The sequence below is a fragment of the Helianthus annuus genome, chromosome 11 (assembly GCF_002127325.2).
Source record: "Helianthus annuus cultivar XRQ/B chromosome 11, HanXRQr2.0-SUNRISE, whole genome shotgun sequence".
Taxonomy (NCBI): Eukaryota; Viridiplantae; Streptophyta; class Magnoliopsida; order Asterales; family Asteraceae; genus Helianthus; species Helianthus annuus.
Genome location: NC_035443.2, coordinates 139,530,553 through 139,539,677, shown reverse-complemented (window position 1 = coordinate 139,539,677; position 9,125 = coordinate 139,530,553). Strand labels below are relative to the sequence as shown.

Below are 9,125 nucleotides of genomic sequence, written 5' to 3'. Positions count from 1 at the left end.
TTAATTGCTGCATGTTCTAAAGTTTCAAACATCTAAGCATATCTAGTGAAGTGGTAAGTCGAATTTCTGAATTTGGTGAATTTTAGGAAGAGGGTATCAACCCAATCATGAAATCGTGATATGAATTGTGTTAATTAGATGTTAGGGTTACTCTCTAGAATAGAAATTATGCTTGATTTCAGTTTTATTGGAAGAAAATTTTATGAAACCCACTTGATGAAATTTGTGTTATGAATAGGAAATTTTTAGGGATTTTGATTATATGTAATCTTGATATGTGTTTCAGCTTGTAATACTTGAATGCTAGATGAATTGGTGTAGACTAAAGAAATTGTAAGAACTAGGTTAATTATTGATGGCATGTATGATGAACTAGTAAAGTCATGCTTTAAATATTGTACATTATGCTTAATAAATGTAACACACACTAGGTGCTCGATGAAATGCTTGAAAGAAAAATGATGTGCAAATTGGAACATGATAGCATGAATTGTGAGGACTAAACGAAAGAATAAATGTGTTGATATAGGCGTGAAGGAAGAAGGTTCAAATTCCAAAAAGACGGAAGGATCACAAGACCGAGGTATGTTCCGTTGCATACAAAAATCTTAATTAAACCTTACTTATAATTTTGTTCATAATACGATAAACATTCCTTGTTTAAATGTTATGGTAGTTAGTAAGTAATTAGCAAATCCCTTTGCGGATTTGGTTATGATGAAAGTTATAATAAATTATGCAAGTCGACTGGTTCTAGTTGAACAAGTCCAGTAAGAATAATGCTACCATCCGTTTCGAATGGGTGGTTTTGAATGCGATGATGAATGCTAGAAGCTTAATCCGTTATACGGATAGAATGAAGAATTTATGTTGAAAGCAAATAACCCAATTAAACGGGTCGAATGTGTATGCTTAACTCTCATTGAGAGTATTTATGCAAAACCCAATTACTTGGGTAGTCGAATGTGTAAGAAAGATGAAAGCTCTTATATGGAAGAAACTAAAACGAAGGAATTATGGTTTAACAACTGAGATGACTAACTTTAAAAACCTTGTTGTTGAATGTAGGTAAATCCTCACTATAGGCGATTTGGAGCGAGCACGTGTTCATGTCATGTTATACCAAATGCTTCCGCTTGCTTAAGTTCATCTTTTTGGTCCATGAATTGTCATTTTGTCCAACTTTGTTAGTAGTCGTACATTGTAAAACTTGTTGTCTTTGCTTTGGGTAGTTTAATGTCAAACGGATCGTAGAGTGTTGTTTAGTTAATTATGTTCAAAACAGGGGGCATGTTCGTTTTACGAACGGGTCATGCCCAATTTTTGTAAAAATTTTACTATGTATCAAAGTTGGTGTTTTTCGATGTCTTAAAATTATTCTTGAAAGTAAATTTTTTATTTATGGAGAAACGGACGTTACAAGTTGGTATCAGAGCCTAGGTTTGAGGGATTCGAGCTTTAACGCGATGCTTGAACTCAAACCGACGGCTCACTCGAAAGTGTGCTCGCTCCAAGATCGCCAATGAGGTAATGTTTAAGTTATAAGCAAATTGCAAGTGTGTTTATTATGAGTATGATAAAAAAATAATAACATAGTTATGTGGGGGAGGTTAAATGAGAAGTTCAGGAGCTGTAGGGCTTAAACGGAATGAAAAGAAACGAACAAGAATGCTTAAAAATAAATCTGCAGCGTTTCTGCTAAACGAAAGCCCGTTGCCGATGGGTTACCTCCCGTCGCCGACGCCATACCCCCGTCCGACGCCCTAGCTTCCTGCCGACGGGAAAACAAGCCCGACGCCCATTTTAAAAGCCCGTCGCCGACGGGCATCTAAGCCGTCGCCGACGGCTTACACAATGTTAATCCGTTGATTTTTTTTGTTTTTCACGTTTTGTGATGTCGGGCTATCCTAAAAACTTGTTTAATGACTACGTAGAGCCCATATAAGGCTTAAGAGGTATATGTAATCACAATAGGTGATTACAACAAGAATGAATTCGTAAAAATCAAAAGTGATGAACCGAATGACATGAGATGGATTAAGTAAATGCTGATTAATGAACAATGATATACTGAAGGTTTGTGATGTGTATTAAACGAAAACATGCTATTGTATAGATGGCTGATGCAAGAAACATTAATAAAGATGATGACCCAACTCGTCAAGAAGCATTTAACAATAGGGTCACGGAGGTGGCGGAAGGGGTTATGCAAGCTAATCTTCCACGATTAGCTCAAGAAGTAGAAAGTCGGGTGTTGGGAGTTGTGGATGCCATGATGACTAGCAAGATTGAAGAACTGAAAGAACTGATAGAGGGATCTAAAAGCAAAAGCAAAGAACGTCGGTGCACGTATAAAGACTTTATGGTGTGCAATCCCGCAACGTATGATGGTAAAATCGACCCGATCGCATGCCAAAGATGGATTTCAAATATAGAAGCAGTATTTATTCGAAGCCGTTGTGATAATGAAGATAAGGTGATGTTCGCTACTGGCCAACTCACTCTTCAGGCGAAGGATTGGTGGGATGCGCACAGTAAGGAAATAGGCGAGGATAGACTTCAAATTATGACTTGGCAAGAGTTCAAGGAGCCCTTCATGAGATATCATTGTCCTCAGTCGGCTATTGACAAGATTCAGGAGGATTTCTTACGCCTCCGGCAGAAAAATGAGTCAGTAAACGAAATATCAAATGCTTTCATGGATAAGATGAAGTTCTGTGGGGATTTTGTAACTACCGAAAGAATGAAGATCAATCGTTTCTATGGCCTGTTAAAGGCAGAAATTAGAGAGTTCATCACTCGCTCAAAATGTGAAACCCTTGATGAGCTTATTAATTTAGCACGGGATAGAGAGATTGAAATTAAAAGGCAAGAAGAGCGAGGTGAAAAGAGACCAAGTGAAAGGGGTGCAAGTTCTAATCCATCTAAAAAGGGGAAGTTTCAAGATCAAGGAAGGAAGGATAAGTCGAAAGGTGGAATTACTCCTTGCAAGACTTGTGGAAAACTCCATACTGGAGAGTGTTTGTTAGGCAAAAAGGGGTGCTACAAATGCGGTAAGGAGGGGCATTCGTCTTATCAATGCCCGAACAACCCGAAGACTTGTTTCAATTGTTTTGAAAGGGGGCATATTAAAACAGAATGCCCAAAACTACAGCAAGAATCGAAAAAGGAAGATAAGAAGCAAGAGGGTTATAGGGCTAAGGGAAGGATGTTTCAAATCACGTCCGAAGAAGCCAAGTCCCATCCGAATGTGGTCTCAGGTATCTTTCTATTAAACTCCATACCGGTTTATGTTTTATTTGATACCGGAGCCACTATGTCATTTATCTCAAATGAATTTGTACAACATTCTTCCTTTAAAGTTGAACGAATGTCGATGCCCTTAGAAGTAGAACTAGCCGATAGCAAAAATTATTTGTTGCACGAAATATGTAAGAGTTGTAAATTAACCATCGAAGGTGAGGAGTTTGACATCGATCTTATACCTATGATGTTGGGGGAATTTAAAGTAATAGTGGGTATGGATTGGATGTCTCAAAACCACGCGGAGATAAATTGTGAAACCAAAACGATGCTTATTCAATCTCCAAGTGGAAGGCGATTATATATACAAGGCGAAAGAGAGGTAGAAGCGAAGTCATGTACCCTCGTTCAAGCCATTAAGTATGTGCTTAATGGGAGTAGGGCATATTTAGCTTATGTGGTAGATACTCGACAAGGTTCCCCAAAGCTTGAAGATGTCGAAATTGTGAACGAATTCCCAGATGTATTTCCGGAAGAATTGCCGGGGCTTCCTCCCGAGCGAGAAGTAGAATTTCGTATCGAATTGATTCCGGGTGCGAAGCCGGTTGCGAAGGCCCCCTATAGGTTGGCTCCCACCGAAATGCGCGAATTAATGACACAACTACAAGATCTTTTAGATACGGGCTTCATACGCCCGACTGTGTCGCCTTGGGGAGCACCTGTCTTATTTGTTAAGAAGAAAGACGGGTCGATGCGCATGTGTATCGACTATAGAGAACTAAATAAGCTTCTAACTGGCTTTCACATTTTGTTACCTGAAACGCGTTTAAAAACATTTTGTCAGTGGGAAATACTGGTGAGTGAATCCCAGTTCAATCAAGTTTTAATAAAAACCATTGTACAGTATTGAGGGCGGTCGCGCAATTACATTTGTTTCCAAGTCAAAAGTCCCGACTAGGCTCCGAGTACTCCCCGAGTACTCGCTACAAGGTAGGTTGCCGAGGCACGAGTACTCTTCTCCCAGGCCAATTACTCCCCGAGTACTCCCGAATACTCCCGAGTACCTCCCGAGTACTCCCGAATCCGACTAGGGAGCGCCTAGCGACTTTTGCAACCATGATCCACGGTACTGTCAACCCGACTTGTGGAAATGTTACCCCTCGCAAGGCAGTAACAAATTTTGTATACAAAACCCCAACATACCGACGATAATTGTATCCTTACAAATACTCAATAACTGTTTAATATATAATTAATCGTGTGAGGTTTTGTAAAAACAGTTTGCAAAAAGGAGATTACTCACATTGCTGTCTTAGATTATCCGTAAGGGTTTCCTGGTGATAATCTATAATTTACACAAATGCACACGTGTTAGTATAATAACCCATTTTAACATTAGTAATACCCTCCCCGAGACGGCATTCCAACGACTACGTCGGACAGACCACGACAGCCGTTACGGAACCCCCGATCAATCAGGCAGAGTATCTAATACGTATCCAGGGGTTATGATACTTACAACGGAGCAGAACCTCGCTATTTAGGGGGTATTAGACCCGAGTATAGCTTCTACTACTTCAGAATTCGATTAGAAAGAAAAGAAATGAGCGAGTAGACTGAAGATCCGATGCCACCTTTATATAGGGCCTGACTTGGGCCTTCTCGCGGCCCGCGTAAGAGTATCCAAGGGGCTACGCGGCCCGCCTAGTAGGTGGACTAGGCCATAGGTGATCCGGGTCATGACTAGGGTCAACACGTTGCGTGACACGTGTCAACACCGGGGTTTGCTGGACCTTTAAGTTGCCGCGGCCCGCGTAAGGGTTCGGGGATGGCTTAGGCGGCCCGCCTGAACCCAAAAATTCCATTTTAATTAATTTTAAATATATAAAAGGTATTTGGGGCCCGTTTTTACGTATGGGGTGTATTTTTGGACATATTGGGATATTTTAAATATTTTTAGGGTGTCGGAAAATATTACGAGGGTGTCGGTTTAGGGTTGTTATATCCTCCCCACCTTGTTTTAGAGCTCGTCCTCGAGGTCTACTGGAACAGGTGTGGATATTTCCTTTGCATTTCTGATTCAAGCTCCCATGTGTATTTTGGTCCTCTTTTGGAGTCCCACTTCACTTTGACCAGAACTAATCTCTTGTGCTTAAGATTCTTGACTTTCCTGTCTTCAATCTGTAGAGGCTTCTCTACAAACTTAAGTTGTTCATTTACCTCTATATCCTTAAGAGGTACCACTAATGATTCATCAGCTAAGCATTTCTTGAGATTAGATACATGAAATACATCATGTATTCCTGCCATTTCCTCTGGCAGTTGTAGCTGATAGGCTACAGATCCTATTTTTCTAATAATCTTAAAAGGTCCAACATACCTGGGACTTAGCTTTCCCCGTTTGATGAATCTTACCACTCCTTTCCAAGGAGAGACTTTTAACAATACTTTATCTCCTATTTGAAATTCCAATGGTTTGCGTCGGTTATCAGCATAACTCTTTTGTCGATCACGTGCTGCTTTTAGTCGATCCTTGACTTGAATGATCTTGTCAATTGTTTCCTGCACTATTTCAGGTCCGGATAGTTGCTTTTCCCCAATTTCTGCCCAACAGACTGGGGTTCGGCACTTTCGTCCATAAAGTGCTTCGAATGGTGCAACATTGATACTTGTGTGATAACTGTTATTATAAGAAAATTCTATTTACGGTAAGTGATCGTCCCAAATACTTCCGAAATCAATTACACAAGCTCTAAGCATGTCTTCCATTGTCTGAATTGTCCTTTCGCTTTGCCCGTCCGTTTGAGGATGGTAAGCTGTGCTTAGATTCAACTTAGTTCCCATTGCTTTTTGGAAACTTGACCAAAAATGAGAGGTAAAATGGCTATCCCTATCAGAAACAATTGATAAAGGAATTCCATGTAATGAAACAATTTCATTCACATACAATTTGGCTAATTGTTCCATGCTGAAAGTTTCCTTCATTGGTAGAAAATGAGGTGACTTGGTTAGCCTATCTACAATCACCCAAATTGTATCATTACCTTTTCTTGTTTTGGGTAATTTGGTCACAAAATCCATGGTTATCAATTCCCATTTCCAAATTGGCATCTCTAGTTGTTGCGGCAATCCTGAGGGTTTCTGGTGTTCAGCTTTGACTTGGGAACAAGTTAAACATTTAGAAACATAAGCTGTTATATCCTTCTTCATTTCTATCCACCAGAAATTTTTCCTTGAATCCTGGTACATCTTATCATTTCCTGGATGCATCGTATATTTAGACTTATGGGCTTCTTCTAATATACGATGACGTAGGTTTCCTAATTTAGGTATCCACATTCTCTTTTTATGGAATCTCCAAATTCCATCAGTTTCTTGTTCTAATTCCTTAATCATTCCTTTTAATTTTTCAGTATCCTCCTTGATTACTGATTCTTGTGTTTTTCTAATCTGATCATTTAAATCTACTTGTAGATTTAATTTAAGAGAGCGTACCCTTTTTGGCTTTTCATGATATTTTCGGCTTAAAGCATCAGCCACTACATTGGCTTTTCCTGCATGATACTGAATATTACAATCATAATCACTAAGAATTTCCATCCAGCGTCTTTGTCTCATATTTAACTCTTTTTGCCCGAAAACATACCTTAGACTCTTATGATCAGTGAATATGGTAAACTGACTACCATAAAGGTAATGTCTCCAAATCTTAAGGGCAAAAATTATAGCTCCTAATTCCAAATCATGGGTTGAATAATTCTCTTCATGATTCTTAAGTTGTCTAGTTGCGTAAGCTATAACCTTTTGACGTTGCATTAATACACATCCATAACCTAACTTAGAAGCGTCACAATAGACTACAAAATCTTCAGTTCCTTCTGGTAACGCTAGTATAGGTGCATGGGTTAATCTTTGCTTAAGAATTCTAAAAGCTTCTTCCTGTTTTGGTCCTCATTCAAACTTAATGGATTTACAGGTTAACTTGGTTAAGGGAATGACTATTCTAGAAAAATCTCGAATAAATCTTCTATAATAACCGGCCAATCCTAAGAAACTTCTAACCTCGGTTGGTGATTCAGGGGTTTTCCATTTGGTAATCGCCTCGATCTTTGTTGGATCCACATGAATTCCTTCATGGTTGACTAAGTGTCCAAGAAACTGTACCTGTTCTAACCAAAACTCGCACTTTGAAAACTTAGCATAAAGCCTTTCCTTATTAGTAGACTTAAAAGTGCGTGCAAATGCTTTGTATGGTCTTCTTTACTCTTAGAGTAAATGAGAATATCATCAATAAAAACAATTATAAATTTATCCAAATATGGCTTACATATTCGGTTCATCATGTCCATAAATGCAGCTGGGGCATTGGTTAAACCAAATGGCATGACAGTAAATTCATAATGGCCATACCTTGTTCTAAATGCGATTTTAGGAATGTCCTCTTCTTGTACCTTTAGTTGATGATATCCCGATCTTAAATCGGTTTTAGAGAAAAATCGAGCTCCTTGAAGTTGATCGAACAGATCATCGATCCTTGGTAATGGGTACCGATTCTTAATGGTGACCTTGTTCAATTCACGGTAGTCAATGCACATACGCATTGATCTGTCCTTCTTTTTGACGAACAAAATAGGTGCTCCCCACGGCGATGAGCTTGGCTGTATGAATCTTTTCTCCAATAATTCGTTTAATTGTTTCTTCAGTTCCTGCATTTCGGCAGGTGCTAAACGATAAGGTGCTTTGGCAATTGGTGTCGTTCCTGGTAGCAGGTGGATTCTGAATTCGACTTCTCTGTTTGGTGGTAGCCCTGGCAATTCTTCTGGAAATATATCTGAAAACTGAGACACTACTGGAATGTCTTTTAGTTCTTTTTCTTTAGTGCTAGTGATTATAGAAATCAAATACACTATAGATCCTTTTCTTATATAACTTGCAGTTTTCATCACAGAGATGAATTTTGTGGATCTAGATGACTTATCTCCTTTAATTGTGATCTTTTCACCTCTTGGTGAATTTACTTGAATTGACTTTTGATCACATAAAATATTAGCTTTATTGGTTGTTAACCAATCCATTCCTAATACAATATCAAATCCTGCCAAATTCATTGGGTAAAGGTTTGCAATAAACTTTTGGTTTAAAATTTCTATTCTTGCCCCCTGCAAGATTTCAGAAATCCTAACGGTTTCTCCATTTGCTGTCTCTACTAGACATTCTTGTGGGAGTTTAGTTAATGATTGATTTAGAACTTTGCAAAACGAAGTATTGATAAAACTTTGGTTTGCACCAGAGTCAAATAATACTTTAGCAAAAATATCATTAACTAAAAACGTACCGGCTATCACGTCCAGAATCATTTTGGCTTCATCTGCAGTCAGAACAAATGCTCTAGCATTTTTAGTGTTCTTGTTGTTCGCAGCTGGAGCCAATTTTGGACAATTTGGCTTGATGTGACCTTTTTTCTCCACAGTTGAAGCACGGTCCATTAGTAGGTTTCCTTCTGCAGTCTTCTTCCTTGTCCCCTGGTACTTTGCAGAAATTGCAATAAGTGGAGCATCTTCCAGAATGCTTCTTTTTGCAGGCCTTGCAGTATGGTGTAGAGGTAGAACCTAAGTTCCTTCGGTTGGAATTCCCAGAACGGAATTCTTGGGTAAGCCTTTGAGTTAGGTTTCTCCTCTGGTCTTCTTCTCTAGTACGGATTAATTCATCTGTCAAAGTATTTGCTAGTTCTACAGCTTCTTCTATAGTTTGGGGTCTAGCTGCCTTGACTACATGTCTAATCTCTCCAATTAATCCCCAGATGTAACGAGAGATTAATACCGGTTCAGGTGATGCAAGGGTTGGTACTATTCTAGCATATTCAAAGAATGTGGTAGTATAAC

The 9,125-nt window shown here is 39.0% G+C and overlaps 1 protein-coding gene across 1 annotated transcript; it reads left to right on the top strand.

Annotated features, from left to right (window-relative positions):
- Positions 1-2,116: 2,116 nt before the first annotated feature.
- Positions 2,117-8,791, top strand: LOC110944820. The gene is made up of 2 exons (XM_022186464.1): positions 2,117-3,964; positions 8,714-8,791. Exons 1-2 carry the CDS (start codon positions 2,117-2,119, stop codon positions 8,789-8,791), a joined length of 1,926 nt encoding a protein of 641 aa, XP_022042156.1.
- Positions 8,792-9,125: the final 334 nt, after the last annotated feature.